The sequence below is a fragment of the Nomascus leucogenys genome, chromosome 21, assembly GCF_006542625.1.
Source record: "Nomascus leucogenys isolate Asia chromosome 21, Asia_NLE_v1, whole genome shotgun sequence".
NCBI classification, from domain to species: domain Eukaryota; kingdom Metazoa; phylum Chordata; class Mammalia; order Primates; family Hylobatidae; genus Nomascus; species Nomascus leucogenys.
The window spans coordinates 54,412,485-54,429,216 of record NC_044401.1 but is presented as its reverse complement, the minus strand read 5'-3'; the positions used below and the strand labels follow the sequence as shown (position 1 = coordinate 54,429,216).

General features: G+C 44.4%; 1 protein-coding gene across 1 annotated transcript in view; it reads left to right on the top strand.

Annotated features, from left to right (window-relative positions):
* The first annotated feature begins 1,240 nt into the window (after nucleotides 1-1,240).
* The window catches only part of SLC6A11 (solute carrier family 6 member 11), a 123,295-nt gene continuing 107,803 nt past the window's right edge, over nucleotides 1,241-16,732 (top strand). Inside the window, exons 1-4 of the mRNA XM_030801849.1 lie at nucleotides 1,241-1,556; nucleotides 4,496-4,630; nucleotides 4,743-4,883; nucleotides 8,262-8,352. Coding sequence (XP_030657709.1) covers nucleotides 1,301-1,556; nucleotides 4,496-4,630; nucleotides 4,743-4,883; nucleotides 8,262-8,352 — 623 coding nt within the window. The 5' untranslated portion in view covers nucleotides 1,241-1,300. The remainder of the gene's footprint in view (nucleotides 1,557-4,495; nucleotides 4,631-4,742; nucleotides 4,884-8,261; nucleotides 8,353-16,732) is intronic.

Genomic DNA, 16,732 nt, shown 5'->3' with positions numbered 1-16,732 from the left:
GAAGCAGAAGGCAGGAGTTTGAAGGCTACAAGGCAAGGAGCCTGTCCCTAAGAGAGCTCCAGAGGGAGCTCCGAGGGACAGATGGAGAGTAGGGTTGGTGGGGACTCATGTGGCTGGACTTCTCCAGGCCTGTGCAATGGAAGAGGTGGAAGTGTTCATCTCTGTGGCCCCCAGCAGCTTAATGGTCTTTCCTTCTTCCCCTTTTCCTCTTCTTTCCTTCCTCCCTTCCTCTCTAGCCACAAATATTTATTGAGCACATACTATGTACCAAGTCTTGTGCTAGGTTCTGTGGCTATTATAATGAACAGGACAGTGTATATCATCCTTACAACTAAATGAGGAGACAAATATTATACAAGAAGATGGACAAATGTATGTATGTCTACACATTGTATAATACTAACAATGGGTAATGTTCGTTGGGCACTTACAAGGTATCAAGACCTTTATAGGCATTTCTTAATAACCTTTTACCTAAAAATCCATCCCCTACATTAAAACCTACAAGATACTACTGATATTACCTTTTGCAGAACAGGAAACTGAGGCACAGAGGGATCAGATGACTGGCCAAAATCACACAACTTAGATTCACCTGTTTCCAGACGCAAGCACTTAACTGCCACACGGTCCTGACTATGTTGAGAGCTGCGGACACCAGTATGAACAAGAACTGCAGGGTGTCTAGGGCTGGGAAGAAGCCACGAGTTCATTTACTCCCTTTTCCTCAAGGTGTGGTCCCTGGACCAGACATATCAGCGTCACTGGGGAGCTAGTCAGACACGCAGGCTCTTCAGCCTACTGCGACCTACTAGACGGTGATGTGTAGTTTAAACAAGACCCGCAGGTGTCTGGTGTCTAAGTTCAATTTGGAGAAGTCTGGTCTAGAGCCCATTCCTCTTATTAGAGACAGGAAACTGAGGCCCAAGCGTTTGAAGGTTATGGACGGTGGTAGAACTTTGGGGTTTGGTGAGTGGAGCCAGCCCAGGCCTGAATGGGCGCTTCCACTCTTGTCCCAGCAGGCCAGTGGGTAGGGCTGAGGGAAGGATGGGCGCTGCAGGGGCTCGGCGCGCGCAAGGTGCTCGCGGGCTCCAGGGCCCAGCCGGGCTGGGGTGGCGTGGGCGCCTTGCGGGCCGGGCCTCCGCGCCGCGTCCCAGTCCCCGTCTCCGCGCTGGCCTGGCCCGGTCCCTCAGCTCCACCCCCTGCCTCCCCCTCCCGCCCGCTCGCGCCTCCTGAAAAGCCAGCCCGCCCGGGGCGGCGGCGCAGAGCCGGGCCGGCGCACGAGGCAGCCAGCGCGGCCATGACGGCGGAGAAGGCGCTGCCCCTGGGCAATGGGAAGGCTGCCGAGGAGGCGCGGGAGTCCGAGGCGCCGGGTGGCGGCGGCAGCAGCGGGGGCGCGGCGCCCGCGCGCGACCCGCGCGACAAGCGCGACAAGGCGGTCCACGAGCGCGGCCACTGGAACAACAAGGTGGAGTTCGTGCTGAGCGTGGCCGGGGAGATCATTGGGTTGGGCAACGTGTGGCGCTTCCCCTACCTGTGCTACAAGAACGGAGGAGGTGAGGTGATAGTGAGGAGAAGGGGAGGGGGCGCCACCCGCCCGGTGGGGGCGGGGAGCCAGGGGCGAGCACGAGACCCCCTCCCGCGCCTGCGTGGAGCGGAACTCGAGCGGAGAACCTCGACTCCAGGCACCTGGCGTGTGAGCTCGCCCCGGAGCACGGCCCACCTGTGCCAGTGCGCACGCGCACGTGCCAATTCGCGCCTGAGGGTTCCACCTGCCAGCGCGGGGACTTGCCCGCGTTCTGTCCCCAGCATGAGATGCAGACCGAGGCCAGGGAGCCCTTGCTTTGGGTAGGCGCCCTGGTGTTTCAGGCACTTGGCCCCTTGGAGCCTCAGCTTTCCTGACTGGGAAAACGGCCTATGGGGAAGGGACTCCTGGTGATCAAAGTGGTCTCAGTTTTTGCGCGCTTACTGAAGTGCCGAGCACCTTTGACCATCTCATCTCATTTCATCCTCGCAGTCACTTTTGTAGGCAGGGGTCTACCCATTTTGCAGGTGAGGACACTGAAGGTCAGAGAAGTCTCACTCGACCGAAAATAAAGATGAGATTCTGATGTCAAAGGCCTTGTTTTAAACTGGGACTGGACTCACAACAGGGAGAACTTTTAGGCGAGGCATTGCTCTATGGTTTCCTGCCTAGTCTTTCGTCTGCTTTTAAGCCCATTTCTAGGGCTAATATTTGGGGCCCCTCTGGTGGAAGAATTGACAACGAACAGTTTATTTTACGGGTCTGAGAGTCACCCACGACAAACAGCAACACTGGTTTAATGTTGATGCTCTGCATAGAGATGTAGAAGGGGAGAGGGAAAGGACAGTGATGAGAGAGTCCTTTCTAGTGACAGCCTCTCAAAGTCAGTTTGGCAAAAGATGCAGCAGCGAATCCGTAACTTTCCCAGCTCAGGGAAGGGGCTCCAGCCTTCAGGACCCCCACTTGTCATATCAGCAGGACAGCTGGGCAGGTCCATGGCAAGGGATCTTATAAAACCTCCTTCGGTGGCACAATTTCTCGAAGGAAGAGCCTGTATCTGTATATTCCCTCTTCTCTTTGCTATGCCCCTGCCCCTCCAGCAAATTCCCAAACCCCAGTGAAAGTGGCTCAGAAGTTGGCTGGCAGGGACCGCGCTGTGAGTCTGTGCAGAGCAGGACTTCCTGTGCGAGCAGCTGCCGGGAGAGGGAGAAGGGTACTGCTTGGCCCAGGCCCTTTCTTTGGGGACATTCATCCTGAAGGCACAGGCTGCTCCAAGCCTGCTCTGCACTGGTAATGAAGTGGCCGCCGGTGTTGGTGGCTTGGCAAGGGAGAGAGAGGGAGTGGACTTGGAGACCCCCAACGTGCCCTGTGCTCTCGGCTGTGAATCCCGCCTCTCTTTGCAGATACAGCGTTTGTAAGCTGCGTCCACTTGGAAACTTGTGCACACCTAGGGTAGTCCCCAGGCACAAATTGTTTTAACATCTTTTTTTTCCATACAGGAAATTGTGCCAAAACAAAAAGCATTCCTAAAAGCAGAAAACACGGTAAAGTGGGTTAATTACAAATTCTGTCTCAGATTTTTTTTTTTAAAAAGGTTGTAGTGAGTAAAGCTTTTAAAATGAGTCTTTTTTTTTTTTTCCTGACTTGCCAAGAACTTCCTTGAGACGCATAGATCTCCTGGTTTGATTGAGTTTATTATCCTAAGGATTAGTAGCTTTGTGAATACACAGGTCAAAAGGCTTTCTGAAAGTGTCATATGTTAGATTCTAGAGGTTTCACAGGTAAATAACAGCATGTTAGGGGACCTGCTGCAGCTGATTTTAATCACTTAGATTTTGATTCAGTAAACAGATCCTCTTATCTCCTTTTCCACACTTTTTGCTTTCTAATGTAGTTGGGATATCTGCTTCTCAACTGTTTACCTTTTAAAAAACATCCTTACTTACCTCCTTATAGATCCCAACAATAGTTTAAAGTATTTCTTTCCCAATATGAAACTTTAAATTAGCTGCTTGCCTAGAAAAGCTAAGACCCTTTCAAACCCTGATAGATGTGGTCCTGCTATCAGGATTGATCAAAATTGTTGCTATTAATCCTTGCGGTTAAGGAGACTTCATTTAGCAAAAAGCACTTTCAGTTAAAGCCTTCATTTGTGAGATCAGATGGTGGCAAATAGCATGTGTTTTCATGCTTTGTTATTAGACAGGAGGGACAGAATGAGGGATTTGGAAAAATCCCCATTCTGGGTGTAATAGTTCATGCTCACCTCAGTTATTTAATTTTTTTCACAGAAAGACCCAGGCAATGGGTATTGTGTTTCAAGATAGGAACACTAATGCTTAGGGTGGTCTTTTCCTGGACCAATTCAAAGCCAGGCTTTGCTAGATAGATTCTTGTTGCAAACTCCTTGCAAGTTGACACCACACCTGGGCCTCATGTGTAGGGGTACTTAATTCTTTGAGGCTTGATATTGTTCATTGTATAATTCCCTGAGAATGCTCTTCTTTATGACAAAGATTGTTTGCAAGTCACTTCCAAAGTAAGAGGAAGGGGTGCCCCTCGCCTGGTCTGTTGAGGTCACTTTAAAACGAAAAAGGGTGCAACATTCAGGGAAGGAATGAATTTGACCCATGCTGGAGGATGAAATGTAAAATTTTTTTTTTAAATGAGCCAATGAAACAATTTCTTTTACATTATCATCTTAGCTACATTACATTTCTATGAAGGAAGCAGTGCAGATATTAAAAACTAAGGCTCCATTTTACAGATGGAGAAGTTGAGGCTTGGAGATGTGAGGTAGGCTTACACAAACCTAGCCCTGTTTTCTGACTCTGGTCTTCATAATGGGAACTTGAACTCAAGTTCAAAGAACATCGTGTCTGGCCTGTGGTAGGTGTTTATTAAAGAGTTCTTGCGCCAAGTATGAAACGGCAGGGACAGTTTTCATTTCATTCCTTTGCATCCTTACAGGGGCATTCCTGATTCCCTATGTGGTGTTTTTTATTTGCTGTGGAATTCCTGTTTTTTTCCTGGAGACAGCTCTGGGGCAGTTCACAAGTGAAGGTGGCATTACGTGTTGGAGGAAAGTTTGCCCTTTATTTGAAGGTATGTGTTGAGTTAATGAGAAAATAAAATTTTGCCCAGGGAATGTCAACTGCAAAGGCAGATTGTTTTGAAAAGATAGACTCAAATTCCTTCCTTTCTTTTGTCCTTTCAGGCATTGGCTATGCAACACAGGTGATTGAGGCCCATCTGAATGTGTACTACATCATCATCCTGGCATGGGCCATTTTTTACCTGGGCAACTGCTTCACTACTGAGCTACCCTGGGCTACCTGTGGGCATGAGTGGAACACAGGTATGGCCCCACAGAGGTCTCCCTGCTGGTCCTGCTGGGTGACCTGGGATTGGGGTTTGTTCATGCCCTTCAGGCCAGTCCTGGTCCCTGGCCTCTCATCATGAGTCCAGTTTTCTAGGGTAGTCTTGCTGAAACTGGGGTCAGCTCTGCACCTGTTCCGGTACATTCTGTGAGTTGCAGCCCTAAAGCCTGAGCTGAGCATTGGCCCAGAGACTGGCATGGTTAGGAGAATGGAGATGTTCTGTCCTCTGTTTGTCAAATGTAGAGACTGAGCGCTTTGGGGGCAGGATGGGGGTGTGAGGAAGAGCACTAGACTTAGACTCAGGGGACTAGGGCTCCAATTACTAGTCTTGCCTCTAGTGTCAAGTTTTCCCCTGTAAAACTGAGGTTAGACCAGATCAAGGGCTGCAGACAGAGAACCTACAGGACAACCAGGCTTTAGATCAGTGAATGGCAGACTTAAAAAATAGATTTGGTTGCCAAAATTAAAAAATTGGAAGACTTCACGTGAAAAATTCAGGTTTCCAGCCTATCTTAAAAACTTAAACGATCTGGTGACACCAGACCCACCTTCCTGCTTGACAGCAGTTGCTGTAGCCAAGAGGTGGCTATTGCCTTCAATGACACATCTGTCCTTGAGTTAGCACAAACCCCACCCAACTCACTTTATTCATTTACTTTATCAATCCAACCCAGCTGACATTTGAATTTAGCCCCCAACCCCACTCCTGCTGGAATGGATAATCTTTTAGATTATTTTTGATTCTGATAATATTATTTATTTTTCCATATATCCTCCTATTAGCATTGAGTTTTATAATCCAAGGAAGGCATATCCCTGCCCAATCCCTGTCTAAGCTGGCCATGCTCACAGAAGACATTGCTAATCAATTGTAGCACTCTTTCCTTCTCAGTCTAGTCTTGGCCTTAGAACCCTTCTCCAGTAGTGCTCCAGAGAGCTGCTGCCTTTTGACTGGAATTGGCGCACACTCTTTGACCTATTCACCATCTATATGATAACCTGTGGTTAGATTGTGTCTGGAAGTGGCCTGCCATCGTGAGGGCTGAGATGTTGCAATCTGGCTTCTAGCCCTATGTGATGCCTGACTCTGCCCTACTCCCCCACTCCGCCAACCCCTGGTTGTTGCATTTTGTGGAGCTTTTGCTGTTTCTCTCTTTAGGGCCCTTGTTTTTAACCTCCCTTTGGCCAGGGAACTCATAGAAGTGTTTATCAAACTAAAATTCAAGGACATTTTCTTGGAGGCCTGTGAGTCCTCTAGGATAATTTAATTGTATGTACTTATTTTGAGGATACTCAAAATATGTATCTGGATGGTCTGAGCAAACACCATATAACTGAAGACAGTCAGGAGATTCCAGTGGCTGACTTTATGCATGTTTATAATTTAAGATGCATTCATGGCAAATAGAATGATGATGGCCAAGGGAAAAAGACCAGAAAGATTTAATTCATAAATAGAGCATTAGTACTAAGTGAAGTCCGGTTGAGAATGCAACACACCATAGGAATGAGGGTTTTGGAGAAGTGTAACCAGAGGAAAATGGTGTAATCAAATCTCAAATAGTGCACGGAGGAATAAACCACCTGAACTCAACAGATTCTGCTTCTTACATGTCAGTTTCATTTTTCTGTTGGGAAAGCAATATAATTTTGCCAAATAACATTATCCTATGCTTCCATTTTCTGTTATCGCTTTAAATTGTGTTGGTTCTGTAGTATAGTCGGTATTTAATTTATAAATTTAATTTGACTTTTATAATTATATGAATACTATAATCACAAAGACTTTATAACTCATTGTTTATTTGTACATGGTTAAATGTTTTAATAAAAATAACTGGTCAACTTGGGTGTCCAAGAAATTTTTTTTTAGCTCTAGGAAGAAAAAACAATTGAGAAATCCTATTTTAGGGAATCCGATAAAAGCCAAGGTCTCCTCTCTCCAGAAAAAGGCACAGGACACATTCAGAAATCTTGCTTACAATTTCAGGTTTCCAGGCTCCTCTCAAGCCTGACTGAGGACCCCAGACCACCTCCTTTCAAAACATAGTTAGCACTTGCCAAGAGGAGCAAGAAGCAGGCAGACAATCTGGATTTTCCCCAGTGGACTGCAAACCTCTTTCTTCAACTGGTTTGCAATCCCCTTTCTCTAAAGGTGTGTGAACACTTGCAATGTGTGAATCATCACATATAGGAGGTGATTCCTGCCTGCAGAGATTACAGATGTGGTTTGGAGCGTTCATACGTATATGAGATGGAAGACATGCAAGAGTGAAGCCAGCTGGGCTCCTGCTCCGTGCTGGCCATGGTGCGGGGTGCAGGGGCCTCTGAGGTGAATGGATACAGGAGGCCTTGCCCTCGAGGAGCTCACGGTCTGGTGCCCCAGGTGTCTCTAAACAGAGGGACATGGGTCCCATGGTGGTGGACTTTTCTGGGCAATACCCATGGCAAAGTAGATGGAGCTCTGGCTGGAGTTTATTGCAGTTCTATCCACACTGGCCAGTGACTTTATAGAGGAGGAAGAGGGTATAGGTGGGGGTCCCTTGACTATTTCTGAACCTTAGATTCTTCTTCCTCAAAATAAAGGGAGTTGGGGAAGGTGATTGCTTGGAGGGCCTTTGAATTCTTGCTTTCTTAGATTTCAGGGGAGGGAGGTTGGAGAAGGCCTCTTGGAGATGGGGTTAAGGCCCAGGGGCACTGGGCCTTGAAGGATGAACACTAGGTTGCTTTTACTTGAGATTAAATCTCCCTGGGACATCAAATTTCGTGAAATGAGAAGAGGCATTCAGTAAGTCCTTTCTGATTGACTGGATCGAGTGAGGGAATGATGAAGAAACCAGGGATTCTTGACATACGTTGGCTCACACCATTTCCTCCAATCATCACTTCTTGATGAGACAGCTGTGGCATTAGCCCCTTTTCACATAAAGTAAAACTGAGTCTCAGCTGCATTACTGCCCCAAGGTCATCATGGACGATCCATTCCTTTAATCCCTCTATTCCACTACAGCCCTTCAGCCAGACAGATAAATGCTACTGATAGGCCTTAGGCAGGGAAGCAGAAAAAATAAAAGAAGATTTGGGAACAAGGGTAGAGGAGACAGTTTGATAGGGAGTGTTGGTTGGGAACGGGAGAGAGAAGGCCCCCTGCCCCATAAACCTTTCCTCCTGTTCTAATCAGTCCAAGCCTCTTAACTGTTTGTAAAGTATTGATTTTCCCCAATGCCCTTTGACGCATGTTTACTTGGAGTGGCTAGATGAAAATGCCTAGTTGCACATCAGCTCTGAATGTTTTTCAGGATTCAGCTTTCATGGAGGTTAATTTTCTTCTATTTCTTGTCTTGTTTCCACTGTAGAGAACTGTGTGGAGTTCCAGAAACTGAATGTGAGCAACTACAGCCATGTGTCTCTGCAGAATGCCACCTCCCCCGTCATGGAGTTTTGGGAGTAAGTGGAGAAGAACTTGTCTCCCTTGGCCTGTGGGGGCTCTGTCCTGGTTCTGCTCAGTTGGTCTTGCCCCTAGTCCTGGAAAAAGCCTGACCCTTCTTCCAGCCTGGCACTTCCTGGCTTCTGTGAGCATTCGACAGCTTCGGAAGCAAGAGTGCAAATCTTCAGAGGTTTCCCAAAGGGGCAGCTGAGAGAAATGTTTTCTTGTTCTTTGATAATATGTCAGCATGCATAGTGAGTTATTAGGACAGGACGTGCTTGGTGAAAGGATAGACAGTTTAAAAATTCATTTTGCGCAAAAGAGGAGATGCAGCCTGTTTGCAATAAGCTAAGTCAAGAGTGTGTTTAGCCTGGAAAGCATAAGTCTCTAGGGGGGATGGGTTAGCTTTCTTTCAGTAGCTGAAGTGTCATATGGAAAAGAAGGAGATCAACTTTAATGGACAGAGATTATAAAGAGGCAGGTTTCAAATGTGCGTAGGGGAGAACTTGGTCTCACAGCATAGCATTGTCTGGAAGTACTTCAGAAGGTTGTGAGCACCCATGTCTGGAAGTTGACCAGTATAGGGTTGCCAATCATCGTTGGGGGTATGTCTGAATCTACTGAAGTTGTAAGTAGTACTTGTGTGGATGGGCATTTTCCCAGAAATTGGCATAGTTTTATCAGAGTTCCAAAGAATCTGTGACCCTTACAGGGCTGCTAACTGTGGTTGTGTACATTGCACACTGAAAAACCCAAGGGGCCATAATTTACATTATGAAATATACATTCCAGAATTGTGTGGTGCATGACCTGTATAACCATACACAGTGGCCCTGACTTTCAAGTTTGTTATAAAGGTAGAAGGATCCGTTGCCCCAGATATTGGATAGAAGTTTCCTGTATGGGTCAAAGGCTGGACTAAATGCTTTCTGAAGCTTTGCAATCTAAAAAGGCCTGGCTTCATTGAAGAAGCCTCCCTTATTCTGATGATGATTAATAGTAGTATATGTGTGTGTGTGTGGTGGGGCAGTGGTTTGTGAGTGATTTTTATTCTTTTCCCAGATACCTTTTGTCTCCTGCCCTCTCTAGAAGTCATTATGCTAAATTTAGATTTACTACTCTCATATAAATCTCATATATATATATCATATATATCTCATATAAATCTCATATATATTTATATATATAAATCTCGTGTATATATATATATATATATGCTGAATTTAGATTTACCACTCTCATATAAATCTCATATATATATATATACATATATGCCCCAAATAGCACCTAGGTCTTTCTTGCATATTTTTCAAATTTTATGCTACTAGCATCCATTACTTACATTTTTTATAACAACTTTATTTCTTTGCTCAATATTGTTTCTTAGATGTATCCATATTGGTACATGTAGCTTTGGTTCTTTCATTTTTCTACCAGAGTATTTCATTGTATGAATGGCCTATGTTGTATTTATCCAGGTCCTCTTGATGGGCATTTAGACTGTTGCCCATTTCTCACTATTATTAAGCACACTGAGTAAATGTCTAGTATGTGCTTCCTTGAGTGGAATTGCTGGGTTGTAGCATACATGTATTGTCAGTTTTATCATATAATGTAAAATTGCTTTAGAAAGAAATTAATCTAGGCCAGGCATGGTGGCTCACACCTGTAATCCCAACACTTTGGGAGGCCGAGGTGGGCGGATCACCTGAGGTCAGGAGTTTGAGACCAGCCTGGCCAACATGGTGAAACCCTGTCTTTACTAAAAATACAAAAATTATCTGGGTGGTGGTTCATGCCTGTAATCTCATCTACTCAGGAGGCTGAAGCAGGAGAATCACTTGAACCTGGAAGGCGAAAGTTGCAGTGAGCCGAGATCACGCCACTGCACTCCAGCTTGGGCGACAGAGCGAGACTGTCTCAAAAAAAAAAAAAAAAAAAAAAAATTTAATCTAATTTACACTCCAAACAAGAGTTTGTGAGAATTTCTGCAGCTTCACATTTTGGACAGCACTTGCTCTGTTCAGTTTTTATTTTGCCAGTGTAATGGGCATTAAATTATATCTTACTATTTTAAATTCACATTTCTCTAATTACTTGTGAGGTTAAGCACCTTTTCATGTTTTGTTTTGTCTGGTTTTTTGCTATTTGATTTCTGTACCTGTGAACTTCAGGTTTACATTCTTTTCTATTTGGATTGTTTGTCTTTTCTTAGAAATTGTTGATACATTCTAGATATTATCTTTTCCCAGTGTGTGGCTTTTCTTTCTTATTTACAGTGTACAGAAGTTTCCATTTTATTGAAGTCGAATTTGTCGATTTTTCTTTTGGGTTTGCACAGTTGGTGTCTTATTTAAAATATATTTCCCTACTCCAAAGTTGAAAAGATTTTCCATATTTTCTTCTAAGAGTTTTACAGGTTTTTTTTTTCACATTTAGGAATATAATCCATCTGGAATTTTATGTTTTTAATGTTGTATTAGGTAGAAATCCAGGTTTTAATATACAAATAACCTATTTTCCTAGCAGGACTTACTGTTCATTCATTCTTTTCTGATTTGTAATGCCATCTTCTATACATAATTTCCTTTAAGCACAAGTCTGTGTTTGGGCTCTCTGTTCTGTTCCATTGGTCTCTTTTTGTCTATCTCTGTGCCCATACCACACCTATAGTTTCATTGTAAGCCTTGAGCCTGTAAGGCAAGTCTCTCACTTTGTTCTTTTCCAAAATTGTTTTAGTCTTCTAAATGAATTTCAGAATCAGTTTGTTGAATTAAACAAGAATAGCAATAAAACAACAAAATAACTCTGTGGGAATTTTGATTAAAAGTCTATTGAACTCATAGGTTAGTTTGAGAAAATTTGACATCTTTATGATTGAACCTCTCTGTCTATGGACATGGTATAGCTAGTTCTCCATTTGTTTATGTCTTTTAAAGTGCCTTATAGAGTAGTGCTACTTAAATGTGGTCTACAGAGTAGCAGCATTTTAATCACCTGGTTACCTACCCCAGGCCTACTGAATCATAGTCTCAAATAGAGCATCTGTTAGATATGTGCTTGAAAGGAGACTTCTGTGCTGGGTGGGCCTGTGTGGTCTTTCCCAATACCATTGGGCTGAGGTTTCCTGGAAGAATGTCAGAGACTTGTATTGGACCTGCACATTTGGGGGTCTGCAGAACAGTTTCTGAGCTCCTTTAGAGAATTCACTCTGAAACTCCAGACTGGACAAGGTCTCTGTGTTAGTTACTGTTGTTTTTGTACCATTCATTTCCTTTGTAACATATATGGAAAACCTTAATTAAATCATGTTTTGTATAATGTATTTGTTCATTGTCTGTATTCCCCAATAGGCAGGCATGAAGCAGAACCTTGTCTGGTTTTACTCATCATTGCCAGGCTATGGAAGGCCCTCAGTTAATATTTATAAACTAGATGGATGGATGAAGAAGGCAGACAGGCAGGCAATATATCCTAGAAAATACTGTATGAGAAGAGTCAAAGTGGGCTCTGGCAAGAACACCTGCTGTCATTAAGCCTCTCACCCAACAGCATTGATTAATTCCAGGATCCCTTTGCAATATCCATATTATCCATTAATTTGGGCACCAAGGGCAGGCATGGGTAGTTTGTGTGCATCCTCATCGGTATAGACCATCCTGCCAGCTACTTGGTTACTCAAGATGAAAGTTCATGGGCAAATGAACCCATGGTTCTAGTTTTCTATTCAGATTGCATCTCTGTCTGTATCATCCATGTGGTGTTGAATCTTGTATCCTAAAAGTACTCAAATACTAGTGGGACACACACTCCTTCATAAAATTATGCTTTTGTCAGACACCTCTGATTCCTCTTTGCCCCTGAGCTGAGATTGGAATATAGAGATTGTGTGAGATGTTCATATCATCCTATGAAAAGCTTTTGAGCCACATAAGTTTGAGAAGGGATGAAAGCTATGTCCTTCAGTGAGAATATCCATTTACCTTTGCTGAACCCAAATTTCCAAACTTATTTTCCTACGGAATAAATTAGAATCCCTTCCCTCTCTCTGCCCCTGCCCCTGAATGCTAGCATTCCACTAAATGCAGTCTGGGAAACATTTTGCTAGGAATAAGTTCTTCCTTAAATTCAGCCAAAAGTTGATTTCTGGGGCTTTGATAGAGCATACCTAATTCCTTTTCTGTGTGACAGCACTCTTCAAGTATTGGATCAAGCTTCCTCAAAAACATTTCTTTACCTCTCTTTGTTGTTTCCTTGTGTGGCTGGTTTGGTGGGCTCCTGTTGTCCTTTTCACACGGCCTCCAACTCCAGGGACTTCAGTCAGGGCCACATTGCTCAGTCAAAGTAGACTGCCTAGGCTGTCTGCTATTATAGTTAATTCATTTGACAAACATCTGAGCTCCTGGTACACATAAGAAAAACACGGTGTCTTATTTAGGGGAAGCAAAGATGGAAGATGAGGTTCCAGTCTCTAGAAGCAGAGGTGAGACAAGCCCACAGATTACCTTAAAATCATCTACAAGGCACTATTTCTCTGCCTGCATCTGGCCATGGCTTTGCCTTGGTCATGGGCACCTGGCCTGCCCACTCCCCATCTTGAAGTGTCAAGTCCCTTTTCAGATGTAATTAAAATTGCGGGCTTAGCCCACAAGAGAAGTTCAGGCCCTACATCAGTCCTGGATTCTGACTCTTCTTATGGGGGTCCTACAGGGCCAGGGCTGCTTGTCTTCCTAATGTCAGACTTCAAAATTAGGCCATCCTCGTTTCCCTTAGTAACCCATTATGCATCTGGCATCCGTGCATTTATCTAAATGTGTCTGCAGTTCTAAATTTTGAGCCTGTACCCTCTGGTGGGATTGAATGCTGTTAAGTGCATAACCAATATTGTGGCATCAGATGGACATTGATTCATCTTCACTTCCCTTTCTCAAGCCCACAAGTCCCATTAGTCCAGGGTTTGGGGAGCAACTCCATTCTTGCTATGTATACAATCAAAATTGTTTTTGCACGGCATCCATTCAACAAGCACATGTTGAGCACATATTGTGTGCTGGGCCCAAATTAAGCTCTAAGGGTATTCAGTTCTATTTATTCAGAAGGATGAGGCCTTATTTTTCTGGTTTATCTTCACTGGAGGAGTTTGTTTTTAGTGTTTATTTTTGAGTCACGTGAACGTTTTAATTGATTTTCTTTGGACATGAGATTTGTGATCAGAGGAACTAGAGTGAAGGTTGGTTCTTTCTGTGGGACTGGGGTGACTCCCTGCCTCTTTCCCAGGCCTATCTTCCCCTCTGCACATTACCGTCCTCCACAATGGCCTTCTTTCTGTCCTTCAGATGTATGAGCCTTGTCCCAGGGTCAGTCTCTTGGCTTTTGCTTTTCCTTTTTCTAGAAGATTTCTCACCAGATCCTGTGTGTCTGGCTCCTTCTTATCGTTGAGTCTTAATTCAAATGTCAATGTCATATGGGGAGCACTCCTTGACCATGCCCATGTAATCCACACCCCAGTCCCTCTCAACCCCATCACTCTTTCTTAATGCCCCATCACTCTTTCTTAATAGTTCTTATCTGAAATCCTTGTATATTTATTTGATTATTTTCTCTTTCTCCATCAGAATTTAAGTTCCATGCTGGCAAAGACGATGTCTGTTTTGTTCATTATTGTCTTGCCAGCACATTCTAGGTGCTCAATAAATATCTGTTGAAATGAATGAATGGAAGAGTGAATGAATGAATGAATATTTCTTACCCCCTTGGAGCTCAGTGTCCACATCTGTAAATTGGAAATGATAACACCCACCTGGACACCCACCTGCAAGGCTGAGATGAGAATTGAATAAGACTTCTCCTGTAGGAAGCCCAGCCCATCTTAAGCTCTTTGGAAAGGTTTTAATGTGTAAGAAGATTTTTTGCAATTGGTTCTCCCATATGTGAAATGGGGTTAACCCTGTTCCTTGCTTTACCAACCTCTCCGGGCTGCTGTGAGGATTAAATGAGATAACGCATTCTGAGAACTTTGATGAGTCATAAGTGGGGTGCCTGTGTTAGTTCTGGCTACTGGAGGTACAGGGTCTCTTCCAGCTTCATCTCTACAGATACAGAGTCATGGTTGGGCCCAAGCTGCCAAGGCCTGTGCACAGTTGGTCTGTTTGCCTACAGTAGCCTTCATGCCTCCTGATTCAGCATCAGAAGTGCCCTTCGGACCCTTTCCTAGGTCAGCACTGCATGCTGTTTAGCAACATCTAGTTCTGCTAGTTTGGATTACCTGGCCCCACCATGCCCCCAACACATCACCCCATGGCTAAAGTGTAGATTTTAGCGGCAAGTTCTAGAGCCCAGTTTAAGCAGCTGCCCCTTCCTCCTGTCAAGTGTGTGACCCTGGGAAACCTGTAAAGCCTCTGTCTGCTCCTCTGAAAATGGGATGATGTATGGTAAACATACCCATCCCTTAGGCTTGTCAAGAGCATGGAATGAGATGATGCTTACAAAGCTCCTAGCATGTGATAAGTGCTAATAAATAGTAGCTGTTTTTACACAGGAGACTTTATCCAGACCTCTGCAGGTCTATGTGGATTCTTTATAAGATTCTTTAGAGAAGGCTCATCAAGCAAGGCCTTGTTTTCCCCTCACAGTAGGCATGGTGAGCTTTTTCTTAGTGCATTTTTTCTTCACTTAATTGTTTTTTTGACATTTTTCTTAGTAAATACTGGGGCTGGGCATCTTATAAGTAGCCAGAAAGATGAGGAGGACACTGGCTCTCCCTGAAGAAGCACACAGCCCAGCAGGGGAAGCTGCGAAGTAGAAAAACAAAAAAGTTTTTGAATTATGAGGTAACAGATATATCTGTAGGATGCTTGCAGAGTAAGGCTGGGGAACCCTGGATACCTGGACTTTGGGGAAGGCTACATGGAGTTGGTGATACTTTAGCTGGGTTTTGAAGGATGAATAGAAGTTCATGCAGTTGGCCATGGAGTGAGTAAATGACATACCAGGTGGAGAGAATAAAAAAAGCAAGAGCACAGAGACCTGAAGTTGTGTGTTGCAGTTTATAGATTTTACCCACAATGCTACTGCATTTAGATCCTAGGGGCTAAGGAGAGACTTTACTGAAGAGCAGGCAGGGGCCAGAGCATCTCTGTACTTACAGGTCTTTATTGAGCACCTACTATATGGCAGGTCTCATTGTAGGTTCTGGAATGCAACATGAAAAAACAAAGACTCATCCTTATGGAGCTGAGAGCACCAACAACCAAATAAGCAGAAAATATTGGATTAAGTTGAGATCAGTTTCCTGAAGAAAAAGTCAGCAGGGTTAGGGGGCAGAAAGTGTCCAAGGGTCAGGGAGGGCCTCTCTGAGGAGGTGGCATGTCAGCCAGGGAACTGAGAGAAGTGAGGGAGCAAGCCATGTGAGGTCCCAGGAGCTACAGGGCCGAGGGAGCAGCAGGGGTGGTGACCGCATAGTGAGAGGCTGTTTGGGGAATGGCAAGGCAGTCAAAGAGCCTGGAGAAGAGCATGAAGGGCCTCTGTACGTTTCTAAAGGGTTTGCAGTGATTCTTTGGGATGCCTGCAAATGTTCTATCCCTAGAGTTGTGCGATCAGGCCTGGGGATAAGGCAGCCTCCCCAGGCTGCGGGTGGAGGCCCTGGATGTGGTCCAGGTGCAGCAACCTAAGGCTCCTTCCTCCAGAGGTAGAAGCTGGGTGGTAGTGCCCTGCACTGTTGGGAAAGACAGGGTGGAAGCACTCTTGCCATGCTTGGCCATAGAATACACTGAAGGGAGTAAGAGAATGGTCTCTCTGATGTATTAATTCCTCCACAGCCTCCCACTTGCTGTGAGGTCTTCTAACCTCGTATGTCCTCAGTGAACTTGTTCTGACGCAGGCAGATGGGCAGCTCTTAATCTGCCTGAACTCTCAAGTCCCCATTTTTTTTTTTCTAAACAACAGCAACAGAAGCCAATTTAGCAATAACCTGCAGTACTGGGGCTGCACATAAGTTTTGTCCCCAAATCCTACTTCTGAAAGTTTATTCTGTGATATGACCTCGCTAGTTACACAGAACCTGAGCATGTCCTCAGCAGCACTGTATGTGATAGTTAAAAAGGACATGTAAAATGTTCTTAAATATGATACAGATTAGATAAATTATACAACTGCTAAAAAAGAATGAGGCAGAAAATCTGTTGACACAGAAAAGCTAATAGTAAGTGAAAAAGGTGAGGTGTAGAATGTTGTATATGATATCGTATGTAATATATGTGTTGTATATGCCTTTATAACCATAAACCATGTCTGGAAATATACACAAGAAACTATTAACAGATTACCCAGGAGTGGGACTCGGGGGTAAGTGAGGTTATAGAGAGAGAGGCTTACTTTTTGCTTTGTACTTTTTTGTATTAT